This window comes from Xiphophorus couchianus, chromosome 2, assembly GCF_001444195.1.
Source record: "Xiphophorus couchianus chromosome 2, X_couchianus-1.0, whole genome shotgun sequence".
NCBI lineage: Eukaryota > Metazoa > Chordata > Actinopteri > Cyprinodontiformes > Poeciliidae > Xiphophorus > Xiphophorus couchianus.
Window position 1 is genome coordinate 6,206,794 of NC_040229.1, and position 27,867 is coordinate 6,234,660.

At 40.3% G+C, this 27,867-nt stretch overlaps 2 protein-coding genes across 3 annotated transcripts; one reads left to right on the top strand and one right to left on the bottom strand.

Annotated features, from left to right (window-relative positions):
* Nucleotides 1-343: 343 nt before the first annotated feature.
* Nucleotides 344-13,253, top strand: tspan33b (tetraspanin 33b). 2 transcript variants are annotated; one of them, XM_028043987.1, is made up of 8 exons: nt 345-565; nt 5,016-5,073; nt 5,545-5,672; nt 5,831-5,905; nt 8,895-8,990; nt 9,249-9,377; nt 11,674-11,835; nt 12,961-13,253. In XM_028043987.1, exons 1-8 carry the CDS (start codon nt 470-472, stop codon nt 13,027-13,029), a joined length of 813 nt encoding a protein of 270 aa, XP_027899788.1. In that variant the 5' UTR covers nt 345-469; the 3' UTR covers nt 13,030-13,253. The 2 variants fall into 2 exon arrangements, with proteins under 2 accessions (XP_027899796.1, XP_027899788.1); XM_028043995.1 differs by lacking the exon at nt 5,831-5,905 and having other exon boundaries at nt 344-565.
* ttc38 (tetratricopeptide repeat domain 38) lies at nt 13,133-27,765 on the bottom strand. The gene is made up of 14 exons (XM_028043974.1): nt 27,614-27,765; nt 27,266-27,343; nt 25,929-26,010; nt 24,993-25,164; nt 22,484-22,657; nt 20,533-20,608; nt 20,153-20,272; nt 19,984-20,043; nt 19,848-19,886; nt 17,847-17,928; nt 17,388-17,553; nt 15,976-16,135; nt 15,558-15,631; nt 13,133-13,519 (listed from the first exon to the last, which is right to left on the bottom strand). Exons 1-14 carry the CDS (start codon nt 27,641-27,643, stop codon nt 13,432-13,434), a joined length of 1,401 nt encoding a protein of 466 aa, XP_027899775.1. The 5' UTR covers nt 27,644-27,765; the 3' UTR covers nt 13,133-13,431.
* Nucleotides 27,766-27,867: the final 102 nt, after the last annotated feature.

Sequence of the window (27,867 nt, forward strand, 5' to 3'; positions counted from 1 at the left end):
TCTAACTCCATTAGATGTTCCTGCTCAGTTGGCATTGTCCAGCCGGGGTCTGCTGCTGTTCTGCTTCACATTTCACAGAGTCACGTCCGTCTTCTGAAGCTGCAGTTTGTACTTTAAAAACTCGAACCTTTTAGAAGCAATGAGCTTAAGTACAGAAACAAGGAGGGGATGTAAAAAGGATCTGGAACTCTGATGCCACACAAAACAGGAGGCAAAGTGGAGTTTGAGTTGAAATGAGACTCACACTAATGGAGGCTCCCAGCTGTTCAGCTGCAGTCACCCACACACACACATACACACGCGCGCGCGTTTAGTGGAATCTGACCTGTCAGCCTACATGGACACCCCCACTGCACCCCGCGCCACCGCAGCCTGAAAACAACCCAACATAACACACTGACATGGTGGCTGGTCTGCACAGCGAGGGGCTGATTCAGTTAAATGTCAGATCAGAGAGAAAAAATCCAAAATGGACAGAGAATCGAATCTGAACCGAACTGAGACGTTCTCCTTCGTCAACCCATGGATCAGATATTTCCTCTTCTTCTTCAGCTTCTTGTTTTGGGTGAGTCGAGTCGAGCTGCCGTCCCAGGACGTTTGAGACTATTTTTAAACGTAAAAATCTCAAGCTGTTAGAGTTGTACCTCTTTAAAGAACAGGTGACTTCTAGAAAGAACAACCTTATAAATAATGACTGAGGAAACATACTGCAGCCATAGTGGTCGGTTGCAGTCTCCCAGCTTCTCCATTACGACTTGTTTCAGCTTTACTACAGTTGGAAATGGAGCGAATGGAGCGGCGTTGACTCCCGCTGAGGCAGAAACACCTGGCAGCTGTGCATGCCTGCTGGTAGTCGTCTGAAAGCAACCGTTAAATGTGCCGCGTTCTTTCACTGAACATTTGCATGGATCTTAATTCTGCATTTTACAGACAGGTCACTCATATTTGTGGGTACGCAGCACAAACAGGAATTAGTGCCAGAAATGAAACGCTGTGAGAACTGAGCTCATTCAGAAGGCCTGTGGTCAGGATGGCTTTTCATGTTTCAGGATGAAATTAAGTTATGGTTCAGAAAAGATATCAATTCACTTTATTTCTATTGCGTCATCTATTCACCATCTACAGATACTATAACAAAAAAGTAAAACAAGTCAATCTATCACACATACATTCCAACTGATTCTAATATCAATCAGTGCATAAAAGTTTAATTTATTATTGAAATGAATTTAAAAAGTTTCCATAAGGAAACCCAGCAGTGTTCAGTCCTGGATGCTGCAGCTGTAGATGATCGTTTGTGTTGTTGACATTCATACTGAGTGTAAATGGCTCTGCTCAGAACTTTTGTATGTGAAAAGAAAATCAGTTATATTAAAATCTGTCATTAACTGATCAAAATGAACACATTAAAGTCTCATTCCTGCTCTGTAAGCTTAACTTTACTGCAGATGAACTGTTGCTAACATCGTTGCCTTGCAGCAGCAGCAGGCCTGAGTCTGAATCCTGACCGGAGCTTTACCAAGTCTTCTCAAAGAGTGGATGTTTTTCTGGGTACTCCAGCTTCCTGTTACTGTCCAGAACCTCCTGGCTGAACCTCCTGTCCGTGACAGATAGGAACCCAGCTTGCCTGGGACTGTCAGGATGACATTTGTATAGAAAATAGATGGATTATGTTCACCTTCAGTCTGCTCACCACTGGAATCTGTTTTCATATATATTCAGGATCTTAAAATGCACATAATTATGCATATTTGTTTCTCAGGAAGTGGGAAGTCTTCAGCATAATAAACTCTGGCTCGAATAACCAGGAATCTATTGCATTTACATAAATAGATATAGGCACTGAGGAGCTCTGATGACCTGTGTGTTAGACCTGAGTTCTCCAATACACACACACACACACACATATTAAAACTCTATCTGCCTTCATTTTCCTCCGTTCTCCTGCTTTACACACAGACCACACCTGTCCCTCCCCTCAGCTCCGTCACACCGCGGCTCGTCCAAAGCAACACAAAAACACTGCAGCGCACCATCACTGCCATCACAGCCAATCAGCAGCAAGCGCCGCACGCCCGGGCCGTGTTCACTTTGTTTATCAGACACGAGGCTCCGGAGCGAGCGGCGCAGCCCTAATCCATCAGGCCTTTGTCCCGCGTCCCGTGGCTCAGCTCACCTCTGCAGCAAAATCCTCTGGGAGAAGCTTGAATCATCCTTTTGAAAAGGCTGAAAACCAGAGCTGGAATACAATCACTGCGTACATAAGCATGCCTCACCGCCACCCGTGTTCACGCACACACACACACACACACACACAAGCCGACCGGTGGTGGAAAACAAGACAGCTGAAAATGAAGTGGAGTTGAGGGTTCTCCTGCACAACAGATGAAGCCTCTTTAGAAAAGTCGTCCTCTTTTCAAAAGCTTTGGGAACAGAAAACACATGTCCATGTTTCTACAGCTATTGTTTTGTCAAGGTGCTTTTATTGATTCTGGATTTGTAAAGAAACTATTTAAAAGCAACTATTTCCTCCTTCAGAAGTTTTAAAGAGACATTCAAGCTTCTAATTAAACCACAAACCGAATCTTCAGACCTGCAGAAATCCAAAATGTGCTTTTCAAATATAATGCAAGTTTATTAAGGATGAAACAAAATCATTGTTCTCAAACAGACACACACCTCTAATCATCAGACAGGCTGTGGATCTGCAGGCTGCAAATAACAACCAAGCTGAGCAGGTTGTTGTTAAACGTAAGACAAAGAATCGAAGGAAACGGGAGAATTAGAGCCGTCAGCCAGAATCAGCACCTGTTTTCCTCCTGCAGCCGTTTTATCGGGACGATTATTTAAAGTGAACTATCATCTTCAGCAGCTTGCCAACATTTCCTGGAGCAGCTTTGATGCACACAGAAGAAACAAAGTAAAGTTTCCCCCAACCAAGACTGACCTTACCTCGGAAAAAAATCCTTATAGCCAAGTAGATTTTTTGTATATTTCACATTGAAACTCTGTGACTTTGCTTTGATCTATCAGATGAAATCCCCCTAAAAAACATCAGTTTGTTTGAAAAATGTGTTTAAAGTTCTTTAGGAAAAAACTGTAATATTAAAAGAAAGTTTACCACCAACATGTTTCAGATTCAGGTGATAAAAACGGAGGGTCACCATTTCCAACCTTCCTTCTGCTCATTTATAACAATAAAAACTAGAAGGAGTGGTTGCCATGGCTACAAAACTTTCATATGTACTTGCATCCTTTAGCTGTATAAACGCCTTGAGCTGTTTTTTATTAATATTCTGCTTCAAATCAAACAGATTTTCTTATCCTAACGTGTTTTTTAGAACCTGTTGACCCGGGTTTGAGAATTTATTCAGTCCAGTTCTTTTATTCGGTCATTTTCTGAGAAATTGTATTCTTCAGATTTTGCAATATGCCATAAATCTGTAAATAATTTCAGCAAAAAAAATAAATAATTCAGATTTTTTTTTTTTTCCCAGAACACAAAAACTCTTTCACTCATGGTTCATGGCTCGGTGAAGCTATTTCCAGTAAAACTGCCGTTTACTCTTTTGAAATAAAAATTACAAAAACTACTAAAATAACAGTGATCAAATATTTACAGACTGTGGTGATTCTTGGAATCACAGCGTTTCAGAAATGTTCTGAATTGACGTTTCTGAGTTCTGGGGAAAGCGAAAGAATTGTTAAAGGCAGCGTTCAAACTTTAAGAAGTGGAAAATGAGGGATTCTGTTGAAACCAAACCACAGTCAGGTAGACCAACAAAAACTTCAGCAACAACTGCCAGGATAGAAAAATCCACAAATAACTTCAGCTGGAATAAAGGAATCTCTGGAAAAGAAAAAAGGAAAGTGGAGTGGCAGAAGAAAGTCATTACTATGCAAATCCCTCAAATGTCCCACTTCCAAGGAGAGGAGCTCAACATCTCTGGAACAAAATCATTTGGAGAAATGAGACCAAAATGTAACTTTTTGGCCACAGACAGGAAATCAACAAGGCTTATGATGGAAGGGGGAGCATTCCTACTGTGAAGCACGGCGGTGGACCGGTGGTGTTTGGGGATGTGTGTGCCACAGAGGCCACAGGAAACTGGATTAAAACTGATGGCAGGACGAAGGCAGCATATCAGAAAATACTGGAGGAAAATTTTCACTCATCAGCCTGGAAGCTGCTCATGCAGTTGGACGTTCTGACGTGACGGCGATCCAAAGGCCGAGTCGACCTGTGATTGGCTACGGCAGAACAGAGTGAAGGTTCTGGAGTGGCCATCAGTCTCAGCCACTATGTTCATACAAATCAGCTCAGGAATTTACAGGAACTGGAGGCTTTAACTGAAGAATGTCTCATCACAACCAACACAAAACACTCCAAGCTCTTATTAAAGTGGAACTAACCACCAAATCAACTTTTTTCCCCTGTTAGTCTAAATGGGTTATTTATGGTTCTCTCTTTATTCTGTGCAATTTTTAATTTTTTTTTTTTTTTTCCCGAAGAGTTTTTGCGGCGCTAGTGGCTCGTATTTTTTTCGACAGTAGGCAGACAGGAAGGAGGGTGAGGAGAGGGGGGAAGACATGCGGCAAAGGTCGTCGGGACCGGGAGTCGAACCCGCGACATCCGCGTCGAGGACTAAGGCCTCCAAACGTGGGGCGTGCTAACCCCCTGCGCCACCACAGCACGCCCCATTTTTAAATATTTTTGTATAATTAATTTTGTTCTGTAATATTTTTGCCCAATCCTCTCATTGCTCATTTAAAAAAAATTAAAATCTGAAAGTAAATCTGTTGTGTAAAAAACAGATTTTATTTTTAAGCTTTAGTTTAGTCCTGCCTACTTAATGTCGGTTTATCACTAAAAATGTGGATAAATCGTGTTTTTTGTGGCTGTAGGTTTGGGGGCATTTTACCAAACTTCAGATTAAAGCTGACATTAGGACATTAGGTCATGTTCTGTGTTCAGCTGCAATGTGACTCAACCTGGTTATCTTGTGTTTCTGCAGGTTTTCTCGTTGCTGATTGTTGGAATCGGGGTTTATGCCAAAGTCCAGAAAGCTACAGGTACATTAAACAAAATCACAGATTAAAAAGTATAAAACAGCATTAAAACTAAAATCCATTAGATATGTAATCATGCTTACAGGCCTGTTTGGATTGTGTTTACATCCCAGTAAAAATAGAACAGAGATCTTGTTTACAGTCTGGTGTGAAACACGGGGTGGGGGGGTTAGCTTCTAGCTTCATCCTCCCTCCTCCCAATTCTCACATTTAATTTAGGATGTATATAGTTCATGGACAACAGAAAAGGATTAACCTGTGGCTAATCCCTGCGATCAAACCTCTGCATCTGCATAATCCTTCAGTTTCAAATCATCATTGATGGTTTCACAGCATCGGGACAGTCAGTCCAGGAAGGGATGCAGCAAAAATAGGAAACTGTTCTGCAAACAATGAAGTTGACAAGAGATTAGAACCAGGAAGTCTAGAGGATGGCAGCTTTTTAAAGGCAGGCTGTGTTCCCGTCTCTGCCAGACACGGTGCGGGACACGTTCCTCATCGACCCAGCTGTCATCCTAATTGTGGTGGGGGTGGTGATGTTCTTCATCACTTTCTGCGGCTGCATCGGCGCCCTCAGAGAGAACATTCGCCTCCTCAAGACGGTAATTTTCCAAAAAGACGCATCACTATTACTGGCGGCATGTTTTCCTTCCAGTAGCTAATATGGCTCTAAATCTGGAATCATGTTTCATATCAAACGCTTGACAGGAAATGTGTCACTTGAGATGAAATATTTTGGTCTTTTAAATTTCTCCTCCAGTTTTCCTTCACGCTGACGCTGGTCTTCCTCATCCAGCTGGTTATAGCAGTTCTGGGCTTCTTCCACTCTGGTCAGGTACAAACCGTTCTGGAGACACTTTCTCTTTTTCCTGATGGCACTTTCAGGGCCTTAAAGCTGCTGTATGTAACTTTTATTAAAAAATATATTGTTGGTTTTTTTACATATTTGTTAAGAGGGTTGCCATATTGTCACAGTATAATATGAGACAACTTTGTGTACTTTCTGCTAAACATGCTAATGGTGGAGAAACAACTTGCTGTTCCAGGAAAACTGTTTCATCCACCGTCAGCAATGGTCATGCTAACTAGCTTTAGCATTTCCGCCTGAGAGCTGGACGGGAAAAGGCAGGTTATGAGCAAAGGGTGTGCAAGCATGATTGACAGCACTGAGGCTACTTTCACACTGCAGCCTAAAGTGGTCCAAATCTAGCCTTTTTATTTTTTATTTTGCCTTAATGTGACCTGTATCTGATCTTTTCATGACAGTCTGATCAACACAGAATCGATTTCATTCCAATGTGACTCAGGCCACTTGAATATGTGTTCCTACATCCGATATCTGATCTTTTTAAATGTGACCCGAGTCTGAACGTCATTAATACTCGACCAACGTCAATATTCTGTGTCCCGATTCCCCAATTAGGAAAAACAACAGCCATGTTGGACCATGAAGTTGTTAATGTTCTGGCTCTGAATGGACAACAACTTCAGAATCATAAGATATTCTCCACCATTAGCAGCCATGTTTACTTCTGCCAACACTGAACTCTTCTTCTTCTTCTTCTTCTTCTTCATGGCAGTTGGCAAAACACTGATGTTTCGCTCTCTATGTTTAACCTTATTGTGCATGTGTGGCACTTTCAGGTCGTTTGCCGTTCATACTGGAGATCACATAAAGCTTGTATTTATTTGTTGTTAATGACCACACCAAAAAAATTTCGATTTCACAAAAAACCCTCTTAGGGTCACGTCGGGCAGCAGGGGAACGTAACCTAAGACCCTCCCCCTCCTCGCTCTGATTGGTTGGTTGTAGTTAGCAGAGGAGCTTGGGTTTTTTTTCTCCAAAGATTATCTAGTGACTGTTTCAACAAATCTAAAAAAATATTTTTTTTATGCAAGTTAAATACTGCAGTATTAACAAATGCATTATTCATGATTAATGGATAACTTAGGAGTGTCCTTGACTTTGGTTTTTGAGGAACCAGGTTATTGCAGGAATGAATTTTTAATTTTTTAAAAACTCTTTTCCACTGCATATTTCCTTCACAGAAAAACAAGTAACAGGTTCTGTACTAAAGGTTTCTGGGTATTTGTTTCTCATTTTGATTTTTCCCTCATAAGCTACAGATTAATGCATCTCTCAGGTTTATTCTGGAACCGTGTTTCATCCCAATAGCGGCTCTCGCTTCACTTATCCTCTTCAGTAGCTTCTCCATTAAAGGTCCACTGGGAATAAAAGTACAACAGCCAGCAGGGGCGCCGCTGCCGCACATCAGCGCACGGTGGTGATGTTCCTGGTGTTTGATGGCGCCTCTCCACTGTCAGCGCTCAGACTGCCTGCTGCTAAACAGAGCAGTTTAACAACCCTCCCAGCATCCTTCCTCACTAAATGATTCAGATGCTTCGGCACTTCAAAGTGAAACCAAATGTTCCATTTCAGCAGATCCCTTAAAGGAGACTTTCCCGCTAATGACACAGTGCAACGGTGGGCTTCAAAGCCCAAGGGCCAAGCTGGGAAACAGGAGCGGAAGGAGGCGAAGAGTTGAGGAGGGGTTTTAAAAATCCTCCCACGATTCAGTAAAACTACTGCAGGATAATAGTATTTATCAACATAAACTGTTTCAACACCGTTTGTAATTTGAACAGTTTATGACGCCGTTAGCAAACAGATCTGAGGTTCATTTCCAGCTTAATGAAACTTTAAAGTTCAGCAGGTTATTAGCATATAGAGCCCCGTTAGCATTTATTATATCTGAGCAGTTCTGTGATTCTAGCTATGACATCATCAGTATGTTAAAATAAAGAAATGAAAAAATAAAATACAAAATTCTGTGCTGCAGATTAAAATAAACCTTTAATGGACCTTTATAATCCATAAACACCATGAAGCAGCTTCATTCAGTTTTATACAGATTGTTCAATCGGATGCATTTATTCACTTTCTGAGGAACTGATCAAAATTACATTACAATAACTAATGTGGAAGTTTAGGCTGTGGTCATTTTGTTAAGCTCCTTTTACTAAGAGATTGTGGAGGAAATGTTCTGGAGTGAATATTTTCTCAAGTTAATTACTGGCTTAGATTACAGCTAGAATATACGTTCATGTTTCTTTTTTTTTTCCAAAGGCAAATAATTAAAAAAATCTGAGCAAAATGCTAACCTTTTTTTTAAAATCCCTCCAGGGGGTCTTTTGTGGGCTCTAGTGTCCCTTAAATGATAGTAGGCTGACAGGAAATGGAGAAGAAGAGGGGGGAAGATATGCGGCAAATGTCGTCGGCTCCGGGAGTCGAACCCGCGACGGCCGCGTCGAGGACTCAAGGCCTCCAAATACGGGTCCCGCTAACCCCTACGCCACCACGGCACGCCCAAAATACTAACATTTGAACAGAAATCCTTCAGGTTTTCAGGTTCTGGGTTGACTTGTAAATTTGCAGCACATGTTTTGAGGAGGCCCTTCAGGTGTGAATATTATGCTTCATTGTTGCCTTTATGCAGATGTAAATAACCCAAACTGTTGATGAAAGCCCTAGATCGTCATGGAAACCGGTGAATTACCCAGGAGTACCTGGCTGACAGCGAAGTGGTGGCAGCGCCGACGGAGTCTGAAATGATTCCAGTTATTATCCATCACCGGCTCTGCTGGGATCTCCCAGCATCTGCAGCAAGACGTTTTCCAGTGTGCCATTAAACCTCCTCTTAATTACCACAGGCTGGAGTCTTCTGACGCTTCACAGTTTTAAGACTTAATTTCTTTTAAGAGATGGAAATTATAATATCAAGCTATCTTTTTATTAAATCTTTTTTTCTCTCTTTCTCTCATAGACCCGAGATGCTCTGGGGAAGTTTGTGAAGAAAGCGATCGTTCACTACAGGGATGACCTGGATCTGCAGAATCTGATGGATTACATCCAGAAAGAGGTGCTGAGGTTTGACACAGACACACCTGACTGCACCACACTGCCAGCTCTGTTTGTGTTTATGTTGGCCTCAGTGAGGATTTTCCACATGAGAAGCTAAACATGCATTTCCTGCAGCTCCATGGGATTCCTCAGGAGATATTCCTGCGCCATCTGCACATCCTGGCTCCAACTGGGAGCCCGGGTTTTCCCCTCGTAGATGGCCGGCACGACACCAGACTGTTTCTAAATATACACCTCTGCTCTGTGCTTGGCTCAGTTTAAGTGCTGTGGATGGAACAACTACACCGACTGGTCCTGGAACCTTTACTTCAACTGCTCTGAGGAAAACCCCAGCTCAGAGCGCTGCGCCGTGCCGTACTCCTGCTGCTCTCCGGTTCCTGGAGAGGTGGGTTCACACAATGCACTAGGAGTACTAGGTTTTCGACCTCTCCCCAGACTTACTGAAACAGTGCCAAAATAACCTGAGTCCAAACTGACGACTCTGATGGCTCAAATTAGCATCCATTCTTCAATTGTAAATGTGGTCGTTGACCGTCAGGCCAGAAGGTAGGAGTGTGAATAGTCCATGTTGGGGGTGGGTATCTATGATACCAACAGGAGATCAGATCTCCTGTAGGTAATGCTCTTCAGTCTAGTTTTGAAGCATACATGAAGTGTTTTTGGAGAGATGTGACCTTTTGCAGCTGATCCATGATGTTGTGCTGCATTATCCAGTCTAAGTCTAAGTCTAAGTCTAAGGAACAATTGTGCAACTGTGAAATGCGTTGAGGCCATTACCAGGGTACTTATAAGGTAATGGCCTTATTTACAGAACAAAAGCAATCCTTCAGGTCATTTGGCCTATCTCTAGCCTGCATAGGTAAATGTCAAAATGGACTAACTCCAGCACTTCCAGAAACAATAAACTACAAAACTGTAACAGAGTAGAATATTGGCTTTAGGTACATAAATATCAGCATATTTGTTATAGATCATTATTTAGTATCTGGTGAAGACAGAACTGTGTAAAATATGCCAGATTTCCTTCCTAACCCGGGTCTCTGCTCAGTCATATGCAACATTTAAATATAACGCCTTCATGTAGCTAAAACCAAGAGGATTAGCCAGGTTTATAACTGCAGCTTAAAGTTCAAAGTGTCATGCTGGATTAGAATTCAGGTCTGTTCCAGGTGATTTCTGCAGATTAACCGATCACTTTTCAAAAGCATCAAACTTTATCCGTACAACATGCTGTACAGTCAGTGGAAAACAGCCGCAGCTTCTTGACTGCATCATTTGATTTATATTGACCCAAAATATTTCTGCTTGTTTGTCGAGACAGCAACTGCTTGTTGCCTGGAGGCAGCAACATCACTTCAGATGGAAAGCGATTTGGCTGAACCAGCCGTCCTCATGATGAATCACCTGGTTTCATCCAGGACAGAAAAACTTTCCTCATCCCAAAGTGAAATGAAATGTCTTCATAACTCAGATCATCCAAACATCTTGAAAGAATTGATGTGGCTGGTGATGCTGTGGGCCAGAAGGATCTCCTGTAGCAGTCAGTCTTGCAACAAATCTGAAGAGGCCTCTGACTGAGGACATTGTTGCTGTATGACAGCTGGATATCTGGCCATAACCTGTCCCAGTTGTTGGCTTGCTCTGCTAATCTGCCTCCTTTGCTTTTGCTGCTCTTCTTATTTTTAGGTAACCCCTGGAATATTTAAAATTCTGCAGAAACAATGTAAATAATTATAGATTCCCCTCAAGAGCCGCAGACTCTTGAAATAAAAGCTTCTCTTTTTTTCTCAGTGTTGAAAGGCAACATGTCAGCTGCTACAAACAAAGATGATTATTTGTTCTGCTCCATTTGCAGAGGAAGTTTGGGACAGGCTCATGTTTACCACCCAGTTGCATCAGCTCTTTGAAGAACACAGCTAGATGTTCTGACAGCTCAGCTGATCTGTGGCTCCTTTGGAAAACCGTCCAGTTAACAATGGGAACAGAAACTGTGTGTGTTACTTTAACTTTAACTGTTAAAGTGATGCTGGTTGGCCTGACATGGACACATGCAACATGTGCTCATAGCTTATCTGATCTGCAGCAAGTGAAAGCATCACAGGCCTTTATAGCAGCACTGGCTGTGATTTCACTGGATTCTAATGAGATTTCATGTTCTGAGCATCAAAGCAAACTGTCTACACATGCATGTGTAAGAGGTGTGTGTATGGATGCTGCATACCAGCCTTTATAGGTCCTGCTTCTGTGCATGAATGCTCAATATCGTCCCCATTATTATGCAGACACAGCGGCGCATCGTGAAGGTACAACTGAGGGAAGCTAAAGAGTTCATGTTGAGCCATCAGGCCAGTATTGATTAAACATCAAGCTGCACAGAAAACGGATCACAGAACCTTCTCCAACATGGTTGAAAAATCAGTTAATTAAACGGCAGAAGAGTCGATGCAGTGCTGCGACCTGCTGGTGGCAAACCGCAAGTTCAGGCTGCAGACTGCTGCAGGAGCTTCCAGTCGCTGCTTCAGCCTCACCTGCTCCCTTCATGTTTGTTTTTGACTCATCAGCCTTTAGGTGCCACAATGACCATCTTTAGTTTTTCCAGCAGCAGTCAGAGAACGGCCCAGTGTGGAGTTTAATCAAGCATGTCGCTGATATTCTACTGAAGGTCTCTTTCTGTTCTGCAGATGGTGATCAACACCATGTGTGGTTTTGGCATTCAGACGCAGAAGTCCCAGGAAGTAGACAAGTCCATCTACTCTATGGGCTGTGCAGACAGCGCGGTGATGTGGATGGAGTCTCACCTGCTGCTGGTGGGAGCGCTCACCCTGGGCATGGCCTTACCTCAGGTGACCTCCAGCGTAATCCACCTCAGAATCAGAAACAAAAGAAGCTCTTTGGTTTTAAATAAGCCACAACGGGTCAATGAACGCATCGATGGAGGCTTGCTGGGTGGAGCGGCCAGTAATCAAGCTATTGAGCGGACCTTCTACCTCACAGGCTGGATGCTGCGTTCAAGTAGTTTCAGCAACACTTAATCAATCTGTTCTGAAGCAGCAACAGACTTTTTCTTTCTGAGGATTTTCTGAAATTTACTGATTCAGGGTGAAATTTCTGCACTATAATGGAAAAATAAGCAAATTTAATAAAAACCTGAGGAAAGGAATTATTTAAACCAGGTTTATGCCAAGAAATAACTGTAAAGTAACTACACTGTGATTTAGTGCAGGATTAGCACTATGTGAAGCAGTAATACGGTAACATTGAGTGTCTGAGAAGGGAAATGCTGACAACTCCCTCCCACTCATGGAGAACGGCTGCGCAGCACGCTTCACTCCCACAGCAATTAGTCCCTTAATATCTAAAGTCAGATTAACGTGTCGGCTGTTATCAGGAGCTGCACACACCAGATCATACCATCACGCTGCAGGAGCGCTCACATGCTTCTGACTGCATTTCCCATAAATCCCGTTGGACCAATCGTGTCAGAGCTGCGATTCCTTTGATGTTTGGGGAAACAACACTGATTGGTCACTTTAAGAACAGCAACCTGTAATGTCAGGTTTCCACCCAGCACTACGAACAGAAACAACTTGATTAATGTAAAAATACCAAAAGTATAAAAACCTCTTAATATTTTTAACAAACTGATTTGTTGAGAAAAAGGAAAACTTTTCATATTTGGAATTATTAAGGGCAAACTAGGTTTATGTTTTTCATGTTGGACTAATAGTAAAATTATTCAGGTAATAAGTTTATCTTTGAATTAGTTCAACTTTGTTGTTTCCTAGTTTTATGCTGCTGCCTGTTCTCCAAACCACTGAGGCATAAAAGGCCGAATGCAAAAGGTTTTAATGTGAAAAAGTTTAAGATGTAAATGAGTTTATTTTCCTGACTGTGCCAAACAGAGCAGCAGCGTCGGTTCCAACGGGACCTTGAGACGCTCATTACTGCCGTGTTCTGATGTTTTCTAGATTGCCGGCATTGTGCTGTCCCAGATCCTGATCACTCAGATCCAAAATGAGATTGCTTTGCCGTTTTGAGGGCAGAAGGAAGAAGTTCTGGTGCTGAACTGGTCCAATGAGAGTCAACACATCTAGATTACATATCCTTTGGCAAAACTGTTTTCATGCTGTGACACACATGCATAGTGCAAAGTATTTATTGGTTCTCTCTTTAACTTTTTCAATACACATTTCTATTAGTAAACATTTGCAAATAAATGTGCAAAATGCTTTGAATTGTATAATATAACAGATTTTTCCAAACAATTTCTTCATAATGTCACATTCAATGAGGAATGTCCAGGGGCATGAAGCATGATCTGGTTAACGGTGTGGAGCTCCTTCCTGTGGGTTCGATGTCTCTAAACCCAAACAACAAAATCAGATTAGAGCGGCGCTTTGATGTTTTCACGTGGGACCCGCCCGCGCGCTGCTATCCTTCTAGCCGTGAAGAGCCAGCGCTTTCTGCGTGAGGCGCTGGGTCAGAGGGGAGTTGGGCCGCACGGCGTCACGCTCCACCAGCAGACATCTGGGGAAACACAGCAGAGCAGAGACCAACAGATTCAGCCAGACTTCAAGCTGGGAGAACAACTCCATCAATAATTAAAGTGCAACATGGTGTCAGATATAGAAAGGGAGAAAATAGCTGGTGTTGTGCACAGAAGACGGGAGGTGGACAGTGAAGAGTAGAACCAATCATGTCCAGTAACTTAAGGTCAGAGCCCAAACGTCCTTACAACGTCCGTCCAGCTGACCGTGGAAATGCATCCAAAATGGTCAAAACATTCGGTTTAAATTTAACTCCTACCTGCTAACAAGCTAATTAAGGTTTTGAAAGAATATGTTTTTCCTCATTACAAAGTGTTTATTTATAAAAACAAATATTTATAAAGTATCATGAAATCTATCATTTTTATTTCAAAAGATCACAAAAACAATCCTGAAGGGACTGATTATGTTTTCCTGCAGTAACAGGGAACCAGTTCTGGCCAGTTAGTATAAATTACATTAAATGCCAATAGGATTATTGGAAAAAACCTGAAAGATGCTAAATGATTAGTTCAGGTCCAGACCAGTTCTGTGCAAACAAAGATCCACAGAAAAGATCTGGAATGAGAAACTTTAAAGTATCTCAGTTAGGCTGAGATAATTTGCTGTTGTTGATGCAACTCTTTAAGTGAAAGAAGCTAATTCTATAAAATATCACCGATTATTCGTAAAACTTGCATATTGTGGAAAAATAGGAAGGTTTTTTTTTCTCATTCCAACCACTTTTTGTTTATCAGACATTAAATGAACCAGATGTTCCACTGAACCCAGATGTTCATTGGTTGAGACTCACAAGAATAGATCTTATAAATCTACGACATCTTGGCCGAGATAACTTAAATTAATCTAAAGAAAAATAAACAATGTTGAAACGTTTCTAATGTAATAGAAACGTTGTGCAAAGTTCTGGAGAAAGCAGATCATGAACCACCAACTCCTCCTCCTCCTCCCATATAAGATCTATTAGTTTTATAGTTTTCCTCCAGGCTGATTTGTAGCACTAATTACACCCAGAAGTTTAGTTTTAGGTTTACATGTGGTGCCAGCATCTGTCCTGAGTGACGCACTAATTACAGGTGTGAATACAGGCCTCATTCAGAGCTTATCCTTGAATTACCAACATTCATTAACCGTCTGAATATAATTATATCCTGACTGCATTAAGGAATTAACTACTGCACTGATATGACTCTCTACATGCTGCAAATTTGATCTCATATTAGAGTTTAGAGAAGATTACAGCTAATGTATGGATTTATATTTGGAGCTAAAAGGATTCAGGACCTGGTGTGACGAGACGCACATGAAGCATCCACCTGTCCACCTGACAGATTAGTGAATATGAACATTAATATAAAGTCTGGATCAACACCGATACTGAAAATATGAGTCAGGTGGAGGAAAGAACACCTGGAGGTGGTTTGTGTTTTACAAGGGAAGAAAGAACTGAATCTTTTAAATGAATGAGACACAGTGGTGCAACAATTAGCTGCACTAACCCTAAAGCACTAATCAAACATTAGTTCTGCTAAACTGCTACAGTATTTAGCAGGAGCTAAAAGCTGTACTAAGCTACTTGTCAAACTTTATTCAAATAAAAAGTTTACAAGACAGCCAAGTAAATTGCACTAATTGGTTCCAAAGTTTGCAAAAATACTAATCAAAAACTTAGCTTAGTGTGCCCACCACTAACCAGAGCTAAAGGTTCTATCACTGATATTAATAACTGTTGAACGTTCCCACATTTTATACTACAAACTCTAATGTATTTTGTTGGAAATTTATGCCCAGATGACACAAAACAGAAAATTTACAACTGATAATACTAAACTATCAGAGTTATAAAAGCGCTTGAATTTCTTTTCCACTTAGCAGATCAACACAAAGTGCCAGAAAAATGTAAAGAAAGCTGATAAAGGAAAACATTAACAATGTAAGCTGGGTTGGGTTTCTTTATGAATTGTGAACAAGCAAGTAAAAATAAGAGAAACATGTAATAAATGGCAGTTGAAGATTACCTTCCCAGTTTGTGATGTTGCTTGTTGTCAGACTTCATGGTTGCATGAATAAGCAGCTGGTTGAACAGATCTCTCTGGAAGAAGCAGCGGAAAAAGCCATTAGTGAATACAAACCTCTGGCTCCACTACAGCAGAGCTGCTGCTCCGCATACATCGTCTGTTCGGAGAACTCGTCTGAACATGGAAGATAAAATGCTTCAACGTCCATCACAAAGATTTATTATTCATACGATGGTGCACTGCGCTCTGCATCCTCACACCACATGAAGCCCAGCAGGCTTTACTTCTGGAAAAAATTATACAACAGATTTCTAGTTTTTCCTTCAGAAAAAAACCCTGTGAGGTTAGAAGTTAAAGGTTAGCTGTTTGCTTTGTTTTTACTTTTCACTGTAAAACTTATCCAATCTGTTCACCTTACCTGAGCGTCGCTGCCACCGATGTCCACCATGCGGTAACGTAACGGGTGCAACAGCGCCACAGCTTGGCTGAAGTTGCCCTGCTTGTACTCCATCATAGCTTCACACATCGGTAAGCCTAAGCTCTTTGCCAGCTGATGCTGCTGATTGTCGCCTGGTTCCCTGTGAAGGGAAATAGTTTAGACACAGGAAGTGGAGGAACTGTAGAAAAAACCATTTTACTTTTGCAGATTAAAGAATATTCAGGCATTTTTTCTATCTCTAAAAGAAGAAGGTTTAACATCACTTAAGGTCAAGCACTCCACACCACAGCAATGTGATACGTCAGAAGTACTAAAGCTGTAACCATGAACGCTGCTTCAGATGGGAGATGCAAAGCTGGAAAGTGATGAACTGAATACACAGCTGTAAAAAATATTCACCTCCATACAGACTTCTTTCTGTTTTATTCTTTTCGTCTCACTAAAAAGTTGGAGATCAAATTAATTTTGATACCAAACAAAAAACAGTCCACTTCATCACTCATATCTGAAAAATTAAGAAATAATTTAGACCTGACTGACAGCTGGAAGTAGGCCAAAAAATATGAAAGCAGCACATCTTAACCAGATCTAAATTATTCAATAACAGATGAGGAGCAAAGTCTAAACAGAGCAGAACCATTATCCACTCAGTGAGGAAACATGGAACAGTCTCAGCTAAGGTCAGAGGTCATGTTCCCACAGCAAGACAGAGAGACTGGAGTTTTCACTGGTCTCCGTGCAGCGATTCAACCTTTACTGCACAATTAAAATAAAAAAATAATTTTAGTAATACATTATTCTGTCAATCAGCTAAAAATATTAATCAGGCACATTTGGCAAATTCTTCATTTGTGCCTATTTATGTACAGCTAAAGGCCTTTTTGAGTCTGTACACTCAAGCGATTAATTGATTACTAAATTATTTGACAATTTAAATAATAGATTCATCATGATTAATTTCATTGTTTTAGCCCTAATAATTTTCGCTCTGATTCCTGTCAGTAAAAGATTGTTAGTGCAGCAAGAAACTGTTTGAAAACCTGAAACATTTAGATGTGACAAAACGAGCAAACAGGAGATTCTAGAATGGATCCTGTTTCAGTTCACTGGATCACAGCTCAAGATAGTTTCTTTCCTAAAGTTGTCACAGTTTTAATTTAGCAAAGACTAATTATTTTCTATAACATAAGCTAAAGCCTGTCTGTTAAGTGTACAGCTGTTGCAGAGGGAAGCCCCGCCCCTTCCTCCAGCCGATGAAGCTGCTCAGTCTTCCTCAGTCTTACCTCCCACGCTCTGCCTTGTTTGTTTCTGTGTTATATAAAAGTCGTGTTGCTCGAATGCAACCCGACAGCGGGGAGGTGTGCAGTGAAGAGAACTGGGACAGAACTAACCTGGCCAGTTCCTGGAGGCCCTCCAGGAGGCGCTGAGCGGCCCCGTCCTCGTCGGCCCCCAGCGCCACCATGAGGAAGTGGAGGTCGTTGAACAGCGTGACGTGGTCGTCGGTGTGAGGCTGGGTGACCTGCAGCAGCTCCCGCCAGCGCTCCTTCACACACACACCTGCAACAGGAAGACGTTTCCAACCACGCATGCTCCAACCAACACGGATCATTTCTGCTGCTGCACTTCCAATGTAGTTAGTAAAAATAAAAACAGATCATCTCACCTCATTAAGTCTTTTTGATTTCAGACCAAAGTCTTATTTGTGTTAAATTAGACATCACAGCTGGTCATTAGCAGCATATTAAAAAAAACAACTCAATTTATTTCTGCAAAATGATTTAAATTAGAAAACAGTCAACAATATAAACATTATTTTCCATATTCTGGCGATCCCTTCATTTAACACCAACCTTCCATCTCCAGTCTGTAGAGCATTGAACAGGCGTCTACGACGTCGAGCATGGCGCCGGAGGCTTTACAACGCTTGAAAATCTTTAAATGAAATAAAAATCATCAATATTTACATAAAGACTCTGAAGGACAGAAAAATTACAGCCAAAGGGGAAAATTACTTCCATGATGTGGCTCTTTGTGGTAACTTGGTAAAAAATGTGGCTCTTGGTCTTTGTCTGGTTGGCCACCCCTGCATTACACCCTACCTTCCTTTTAGTTGAAATAACTAATAACATGTTTCAAGCCTCCTAATAACTTCCAGATCTGGGTTTTGACTAGACCAGGACGTCTCCTGCCATGTTGCAGGTCTTTCATTTTCATTCAGACGGTAGAATCCTGGACGGTGGGCTGCACTGGTTCCGCTGCAGCTAAACATCCCCAAACCATGACACTTCCACCACCATGCTTTAAGGTTACTATGAGCTTTATTTCCTGGAATGCTGTGTTTTATTTAGGCCAAATGTTTCCTCTGTTCTGGAGTTTGAGATATTCAGGCTTAGACTGATCTGTCCAAACGTCGTTATTCCAGATGTTCTGGTTTTTCTCTATGATCTCTCTGCTGAACTTTAGTCTGACCTTCATGTTTTAAATATAGAGCAAAGGTTTTCTCCACCTGTGTGGAATTTTTGGCTTTTAGGAAGGAGTAAACTATTTTATCCTCATTTTTTATACAAAAATGCAATGTAATTTTTATCATCTGTTAACTTGAAATAGCCACATGTTTAAATATATTAATAAAAAACTTTTTTTTTTATTTTCCACATCTGTATAAATCTTAGTTTGTAAGGCAGCAGAGCAGAATCTGTTGTGTTACAAAATGTTTTTTCCAGGATTCAGAAAATAACCGACGTTCGTCTCACCGTCTTCTCGTCTCATCCTGACTAAATCAGACCTGGCAGCCGACGCCGAGACGCTGTGTGGGGGTGGTTCTTTGGCTCTTACATCTTAAATTTGGATTCAACATTCATCTGCAATTAGCTCTCGACTCACAAGAGGACTACGCCTTTCTCTAAATCTGCACGCCTGGTGTTTTGATGCTCTGTGACTCAGGAAGCTGCAGACATGAATCCAGCCTGTTTGTGTAGACATCAATAACATCCTGCCGTAGTTCTGACTGGATGTTTGAAGCCTAACTTTGTCCTATTTACTTTTCTTCAGGGAAAATGGGCCAAAACAATAGATTGAACTGAAAACCGAAAAATGACCAGAAGGCTTGCTAGACACGCGTTTTGAAAAAGGAGCCAGTTATCTTTTATTACTGTTCTACTCCATAACTGCAGCCTACCTGGAGTACTGAGAAGAACACGATGTTCAGAGACACGGCTGAGGTGAGGAGGCTGATAACGGCTCCCAGAAAGCCAGAAATGTTTTTTTCTTACATATTTTCTTTACAACAGCATTCATAGTAAAAGCTAATAACCAAAATGGCTGAAGCCTCCATGTCATGTTTGAACTGATTTGCCTGAGACAAAACTAATTAAATGCAGATAAAAATGAGCAGATATGATTCTAAAGAGAAGTTTGGTTTTGTTGATAAGATCACTAAGATCTCCACAAAATACTCAGTTTCCTTCTTTAATATTACTTCTAAAATGTGAATAATAAAGTGCAGTTGGTTTGATGCATGTGTGATTTTACAAAAAGTGGGTCATGGTTACATTTTTATTAGCATATAAAGGCAGGTAGCTGAGCTAATCCTTCAGAGGAGATATTTTATTATACTGAGTCGATATTTTACGGTTATTGAAAACAGCGTCAATGAATGTTGGAGGAGTATAACAACATCCATGATGTGAGAAAACAGCCTCACCTTTGAATTTAATAAAAAATATATTGGCTGTAATTAAAATGAGGGTCAACATATATAACATCATAACATGATATAAAGCTCAAACAGTTGATTTTTCATAACTTCCCTCCTTTAAGACTTCAACCTGGACCTGGCAACTCAAACCCACCTGGGAGTCGTAGATCTGCAGAGCAGCTTCATATTCCCCCTGCAGAGGATGAAGCAACAAAAACGTCACTATAAACTAGAACCTAAAGATAATAAAATCTAACATTTTCCTTAAATAAAGCCATGATTATCCTCACCCCCTCGAGGAAGCATAAAGCCCAGTGCCAATAGTTGTGACTGGCCAGCATGTCAGACCCCTAGAGATAATAACGGCAGTTTTTTCATATTTATTTTCCAAATATTTAAACCTTAAACTCTGAATTTTCCACAATGTTCCAGATATGGTGTGATGAAAAAAAACACCACCTGCCAGTCTTTCTCTCTGCTATCCATGAAATTCAAGACTTTGTCCACCTCTGCCTTCATCTCATAGACGTGGGCCACGGAGTGGACGGCCCAAGCATCATCAGGGGTCAAGGCGAGACCCTGGAACAAGAAAGACGAATTCACACACACAAAAAAAATAACCGCAGTCCTCACTTTAAATAACTTATTGTGAAATTTCTCAACTCTTTTCTCCTGGAGACTCTCATGTCAGCTGCTTTAAATGCATGAGGCTTTCAGTGTGGAGGGTGGACTTGCTGGCGGACTGACACAATCAGTCAAGGCAGATAACCTCAAACACACAGCTGCTGTGTTGTCATCAAAGTGCACAAAAGAAACCCATTACCAGCAGAGTCGCTCACCTCCATGGCCACTTTCAAAGCCTGGTCGTAGAAACGAGTCTCCAGGAGGCCGAAGGAGTATTGTCCCTTCAGGTAACTGAACGCAAACAAACTTTTAGAAAATACTGGAAACAATGTACTTTTAACAGAAAAACAGACATAAAACACAATCTGATTCAGAGCAAATAAGCTTCTTATAATGACACATTGCATTATTTAAAGCATCTCTTCCCACACACTGGTAAACATGTGTTCCAATTAAATTCATAGTTCATAACAATGGAAAAATCTCACATTGAAAATCCCTCATTAAGAAACAAATATAAAATTTCAAAATCTCTGGGGCAATTCTTCACACCACTATAATTTCTAATTAAGGAAAATCTTTGACTTCCTCCATTTCTGGGATTTAAATGATACATGGGCTCATTTCTCTGGGCCCTTTCATACGGAGCCCTCCAGGGGACATGGGGATTTTTTTTTCTTTTGCGTTCCGTAAGTAGGAAAGAAATAAAAATACATCCTAATTTGGATTATTTCTGAGTTATTATAATAAATCATCTGACAGTTTGATTATGTCTCTGTGTTGCTGGTTGACTGAATGGTTTAAAGGCCGTTTTCATGTTCAGTTCCATCTCAACCTTAACAGACATAAACATGCAGTGAATAAATCGACTTTCAACCAGTTTTTTGCACCAAAGACTTTAATAATAAACATGTTTTATTATCATAAAACACAACAAACTAATGATGGTAGAGGGCCGCACTGGGTTAACTCGGGGAATCTCATCTGTCCGTGTATCAATCAACACCAAACCATTTCTTTGTTCTGTCCCAATTATCGATTTATTCCATTTTGATCATCATGCTCCAAACTTTGCAAGGACTGACCGCCCCGCTCACCGTTTCCTCATAAACACAAAGCCAGCAGGTCAGTAACCTTCACATTCATACCTGGTGAGGCCACGCCCACATCGACACGCCCACCACCCAGGTGTCAAAGCCGCTGCTCCCGTCATATCAATAATTACTTATTTCATTCATAAGGCTCTTACAGAGCCTCAGTGAAAACCTGTTTATTATTATTAACTGTTTGGTGCAAAAAACTGTTTGAAAATAAATGTATTTATTGCATGTTTATGTCTGTTAGGGCTGAAATGGAACGGCACTGAAAGCCCTTTAAACCATTCAGACTAGAACACAACAGACACAATTAAAACTGTCAGATGATTTATTATAATAACTCAGAAATAGTCCAAATTGTTTGGATGTATTTTTATTTCTTTCTTACTTATGGAAAGTTTCTGTTGATATCACAGGTTTGTGGTGCCTTTCTATACTAAAATAAAATGATATAAAACTTCAGATATTTCACAAAGAGATATTAACATTTATGGAAAACCTTCACATAACCTTATATTAAAGCAGAAAATACGGCGGCCACCGTAAGAAAGGCTTACAGGATTCAATTATGCCGCATGAACTGATCAGAAGATTATTGCGAGGGAACGCAAAAGAAAAAAAATTCCCATGTCCCAAGGAGGGATCCGTAGTTTCAAAATGGGGAACACAAGAGAAAACTATTATTCAAGTTAGCGGTGGTGGACACCGCTAACTAGCCTAGCTGTGCTAACCCTGAAGCTCTAGTCATTAAGATTAGTTCAGACAACAGTAAAGCAACAACAACATGGTATTTAGTAGAATGCTAACTTCAAATCAAATTATCTGTCCTTGAAAGACTTCAACCCTCTAGCACTAATTTCATTTTCATATTATAGTTAACATTTTCCAACACGCTTTTAGATATCGTCTTTATGTGTAGATCTTATTCTCCTCTGTCTCCGTTTTATTTTGTTGCTATATGTTTGAAATAAAGTCACTGAAATGTGGGGAGACAAACTGTGGTTAAACTCACAGTTACAACAGCTTCACACTAAACCAGCATGCAGAACCAGTAAGCTGGACCGGCTACCTGAACAACGGCATGTGAGGCTTCCAGTGGGGCAGCACCCTGGCCACTGAGTCCCTCATCTGTGTTTGGACCCCCATGTAGAAGTAGGAGTCATGGGCGAACTTCAGAGCCAGCATGTCAGTGGGATGATCAAGCAGGATTTCCTCCCACACTTCACAGGCTTTTGGGAAATTCCTACAAGAGAAATGTGTCTCCTTGTTAGAAAGAAATCAAAAAGTTGTGGAAGACAGGAACTGTTCAGAGAACAGCAGGAGGATCACAGAACTTTGGGGAGAAATGAGAATCCTCTGAGGCGACGTTAAGAAACCAAATGTATGTTTAACGTTACAGGATATAATAAACGTCCAGCCGTCATAGAGTGACTGTCATGAATTCTGAGTTGGATTCTGCTAATCTGGAGCGTATGACTGAATCACATGCAGACAGAGAAAGAGCAGCTTCATGAATAGAAACTATTTCCTGATAAACTATTTCTAATCCGCTCACAAGCGACCAATTTCCTGTGGCACAATGGAACTCACGTCTTATCGAACGGGACTTTAACAGACCTCAGTGGTGACATGGACTGGTGGAATACTGCACAGAGTCTCGTTTCAAAAACACATCAAGATTTCAGCAGAGAGCATGAAAAATAAACCAGCAGTTCCTGGTTTGCAGTCCAGACTTTTCTTCTTTTATTCATAAACTCCAGCATGAAACGGAGACTGCATCCTGCCCACATGGCGGCTACTCTGGTTAACAACAGGAGCTCAGATTTCACACTCGAGAGAAAAAATAAAAAATAAAATAAAAATCAGAGAGTAATTATTACCCTAGGCATGCACAATACCTTCTCGTCTAAATAAATCCTTTACTTAAGTTTTAACGATGACATACTGTTGCATTTTTGATTGATTGCAGAACAGCGCCGCTCTAGTGGCAGCTTGTTGGAGCAGCTCTGTTACATTAGCTCTGATTTTGGTTTTCTAGACTTTTGTTCACTTTTTGGTTACTATGTGTTATGACTGCAGTTTGGATGCTCTGCAGCCAGGAGGATTTTGGTTCTCTCTTTGTATTTTATTGTGAAACAGTCATGATGTGTAACCGTGGCAACGAGGTATTGTTTTTACAACTGGGAAGAACCGTAACATTTCAAAAGCTCAAATAATACCTGAACTTTGACCCCAAATCCCAGATGAGGAGGAAGTTCAAATCTTCTCTTCCATCCATGATAATGAACAGATTTAAAGAGGAGCGGCAAAAGCAAAGGAGATGGATGAGCAGAGCTGTCAAACAGCTGATGGTGTCGTCCTGGACGTGTTACCTGGAAGTTGAGCTGTTAGCATGTCATGACATCATCATGCAGCGACAACCTTCAGTCAGAGGTGTCTTCTGATTTGTTGCCAGACTGACTGCTACTGGAGATGCTTCCTGCATCACCGTCCACAACGACGCTTTGCAGAAACTTTGATCATATGAGTTACGACAACATTTCATTTCTCTTTGGGATAAGTAAAGCAATTATGAATAGAATTTCAACAAGTGTAATAATTATCTTGCAGTTAAAAAAACAAAACTACTAATTTGCAAACCAAGGTCTTGGTATTTTGTTAATCTTGAGATTATGGCTTATAGATGATAAAAGCGCAAAATTCACCTTCTCAGGAAATTATAAAATAAAGTTCCTTTAAATTATGGCTAAAAACCCACCTGTTTAAAGTTGACTTTAATAATAACCCAAACATTAATTAATATATTTGAAGATGATTATTCTTGATGATTAGATGATGGAATTTGACAAAATAATGTTTGCTGATTTCATAATTAGTTACTCTGTTATATGTTTATGGTGTGAAGAACTTTGAACTGCTTTGTTTCAAGTTTATTTTTATACAATTTCAGCAACAAGGCAGCTCAACATCATAAAAACACAAAAATACAAAGTCATACATTACATTTTGTCAAGTGCTATCATTACACATCAGAATGTTGATTAATGTTTCATTTATGATTTTTCAAAAGCAACTCTTAACAGGTGGGTTTTAGTCTAGATTTAAAGACATTCAGTGTTTCGGCTGTTTTGCAGTTTTCTTGTCGCTGAATTGTAGGAATAAACCTGACTGCAATATTAAAATGTCAGGTCATAACCACATTATGGCTGACAATAATGGCTCAAACATGTTGATCACAGCTAATTCACGATTTAATGTAAAACTGCTTTCAGCATTTCTTCAGATCATCTTTGGTAATAAAAGTACAAATGATATAATTTGAGTAAATAAAAAAGCTTTAAAGCATTTTAGGACTTTAAATTAAACTGATAAACAGCCAACAATTTTTTTACTCATTTTTTTTATAAACTAAAAATTATCTAGTTGCTCTCAAAATTACTAAATTGAAGTTTTAAAAATGCTCCATTTTCAAACATCCAGCTGGTTCTTGGACAAACGAGGCCTCTTTAACAATCACCCTCCCATCCCTGATCGAACCTTTTTGGGTCGGACCGCCTGCAGCCGGTTCTGGATCTTACCCGTGTGAGAAAAGCTCCACAGCTCTGACATGGAGCTTCTCCCGGGGAGAAATATCCTGGCTGCTGGCGAGCTCCACCGTTCGCCTCACAGCGCTGGCCAGACGCTCGTCCAGCCGGGGGCTGCTCGTCGTGGCAACCAGCTCCAACCCAGTGCTGATCACATGACCCATAACTGTGGCATCAAGAAATGAATAAATATGTATATTTTTTTCCTTCCCACGGTGCAAGAGTCAACATGAAAAATCACATGAAATCACATGAAATCACACGCTCTTCTCAAGGTTGTGTGGTTTTGTTTCGGACCCAGAAGGTTCTACAAACTTCCTAAAGCTTCATTTCTGTCTCTGACTGTAAACAACAGACAAAGTGATACTAAAAATACAGAAAAGGTTAAAAACAACAACTACTGGTCGATCAATACACCAGACAGACATCCTACATTTAAACAGTCATCTGAAAACCACGACTTCATGAGCTTTAATATTTAATATGCAGCCAATATCTTTGCTAAATGTTGTTATAAAAGCAAGAACCATAAACACTTCAACTAAATTTGATTTTCAGCCTGGTGCAGCTCAGTTGCTTTGCATCTCCTCTGTGTGTTTTAAAATTAAAGAACGTTTCCATAGCAACACAAGCTAAAGTAATGCGGACCAAGTAGAACCACCTTTTGCACCAATAACTTCAAGTATCTTTTTCATGTCAGAGAAATTGTCTTCTCTTCTTTCTGAACAATAAAACTATTTAATTCAACCTGAAAACTATTTTTGCTAAAACTGAAACTCACAAGAAATGCACCTGTTGGTCCTCTGGAGCCTTCAATGATTAATCTTAGCATTAAACTTAAATCCAACGCTTGGATTTTATTCTCTGGTCGACTCCCAGTGAGGGAAGGTTTTCTTTTAGTAACTTGTAAAGAATAAAGAAATTATTTACCAAAGTTAGGATCAGCTGTCTGGATAGCAGAGATACATCCTTCAATTCCTCCCAGTGTTTCATCATTTCTCCATTTCACATACTAGACAAGCAGAAACAGGTTTAACATCACAGAGCTCATTTTTAAAGATGCACTGAACTTGGGGAAGAAAATTATAATCCTTTATGTGTGCAACGACATGTAAATAGAACTAAATAGAACAGGAATGAAATAAAAGAAATGAGAAGTTTCTGTAACCTAAAGAGAGATTATGATACTTGGTTTCAGTCCATAAACCTCTGCAAAACACTATGATCATAAATTATGTCAAGCAGCTTCCATTAGATCTCCATATTTAACTCAGCTTGACTTTTTAAATCAAAGCTCAAAACGTTTTTATTCAGGCAGGCTTTGGACATCTAAAAATGTGGCAGCACCTCTGACCTCATCAGACCTTATCCATTTAGTTTCAGTTTTTGAGCCTGATTTTTAAAAACTTTTCTTTTATATACTGACTTGCTAAATACTTTGATCACCAATATCGTGGCTGTGTAAAGGACTATGTGAATAAATATTGATGGTGTTTTAATCAGTATTAAATATTAGATTATATTAAAATACAGACAGTCTGTTGGAGGTTCAGTGTTCACCGTCATCATTTCAGCTCAACAAAAGCTAAAAAAAATATTTTGATGTCAACAGAAAACATTTTCAGCTTTCCAACGTTGGTTCCCATGGATACTCTAGTACCTTCACTATTATTGTGTAAATGAGTATTTTGAGTGATTCAAACATTTTTCTGCACAGTATTAGAAAATCTTGTGACGATGATGATAATATTAAATGATCGCTCTGTGACCTTTGACCTGTTAGGCGATATCTTTTGTGTCCGTTGTGAAGATCTGCCGCCTTGTGACTCTGTCCAACTGGTTAAATATTAATTAAATACATTCACATGAAAAATGAAAATATGGCGCTTCAGAAAGTCAACTGAGATATCAATATTGCAGTCATGATACACTTACATGTATTCTGCAGCTCTGTTCTCAAAATATGCAAATTCATTTTTCATAATTATCCTCATCTCAGCTTATCAGTATCTTAATATATTTAAATTTATTTCTTCATTTTTGGTGGTGAAATGTGTGAAAGCACAGGTGTAGAGGAGAAACAGCGCCTCCTACAGTCAAGGCGGCGATATAATCATGTTTCCATGTAGAAAACAGATCTGCAGGTGATTATTAATTGAAACAAATTTAAATTGTCCAGCAATATGTTTTTGACCACATATTAATCATAATTATAAAATAGTCACTTGTGGGTTTTCTGTTTTCTAATTCCATGTTTGGAAGGTTACCTGTGTGAGAATGGCGTCATACAGTTTGGACGCCTCATTGCTGCTGGTAGACAGAGGGAGAGCCTCATCTTTCCACGCCTGCAGAGCAGATAACAAAACTGCGCATCTTCCAACAAAAACTTCCTCAGCACAAACATCCAAAGTTCAGCTCAGATGGAAAACGTTGTTGCTTCACTTTCCAGACCAGCTGACTTTGATTAGGCGGTCAGCAGGAAAGTTTAAAGTCCCTTTAACTTTAGCGACGTCCTTCAACACCGACTGCAGCTTCAATTCACAGCGAAAAAACTCTGAATTTAACTAAAATAAGATTTTTACTGTATCGGTGGTTAAAACAGTCTTAATACTCACCTGACAGTCCCTGAAACTCGATGCAATCATTCCTGACGTTTCGTCTGCAGCTGCAGAAAATTTCCAAAACTTCAAACAGATGTTTCCTTTACGGATTCCTCACCGGAAGTCATATATTGCTTCATTCGTTTTCACAATAAAAGCACGAATAAGACGCTAAAGCTGGGCAGAAATGCAATTCTTAGCCTTTCGGCCTGCAATGTAACAGTTAATGATGATATACAAGTTGATCTAAAGCAACAAACGGAATATAA